Source organism: Geospiza fortis, unplaced genomic scaffold, assembly GCF_000277835.1.
Source record: "Geospiza fortis unplaced genomic scaffold, GeoFor_1.0 scaffold373, whole genome shotgun sequence".
Taxonomy (NCBI): Eukaryota; Metazoa; Chordata; class Aves; order Passeriformes; family Thraupidae; genus Geospiza; species Geospiza fortis.
Genome location: NW_005054518.1, coordinates 705,063 through 705,695, shown reverse-complemented (window position 1 = coordinate 705,695; position 633 = coordinate 705,063). Strand labels below are relative to the sequence as shown.

General features: G+C 61.5%; 1 protein-coding gene across 1 annotated transcript in view; it reads right to left on the bottom strand.

Moving 5' to 3' along the window:
* Positions 1 to 633, bottom strand: part of MYO1D (myosin ID) — a 124,168-nt gene that overhangs the window by 77,460 nt on the left and 46,075 nt on the right. Inside the window, exon 17 of the mRNA XM_031063629.1 lies at positions 392 to 615. Coding sequence (XP_030919489.1) covers positions 392 to 615 — 224 coding nt within the window. The remainder of the gene's footprint in view (positions 1 to 391; positions 616 to 633) is intronic.

The following is a 633-nucleotide window of genomic DNA, read 5'->3' as shown; positions in this document are numbered from 1 at the left end:
GAGCTGTTGCTGCATTCAGAGGCCTGTGGGCCAGGAATAAAGCTCTGGATCCAAACCCCCCAGCAGAACTGACTCCTTTTCCATCACCATCACCTAAAGCCTTTCCTCCAGAGGTAAACCTGAGCTCCTGCATGCCTGGACTTGTCCCAAGTGCCAGCTGCAGCATCCAGCCAGCCAAAGGTGTCTCTGAGGTGAAACCACCACAGCTGCCGCCCTTGGTCAAGCAGCAAGGGCCAGACGAGCCCAGGCACGTTCCGTCCGGCAATATTGGGATTATATTCCAATATATTGGCGCCCAACGTGCGGCATGAACCCACGACCCTGAGATTAAGAGTCTCATGCTCTACCGACTATTTAATTCCAACAATCTTCCCCAACAGCAGGGCCGTACCTGTGGTAGATGTCCTGCAGAGCCTCCTGGAAGCGGAGCAGCACCTTGGGCGGGGCGGGCCAGGGGATGGAGCGGCCGCGGTCGGGCAGGTCCCGCACACCGCGGAAGCGCCGCAGGAGCTCGCGCAGGTGGGAACGCACCTTGTGGCGCCGGTAGTGCCGCACGATGGTCAGCGCCGCCCGCGTCCGCCGGTAGCGCAGCCGGGCCAGCGTGCCCCTCCACACCTGCAGGGATGCCCAACA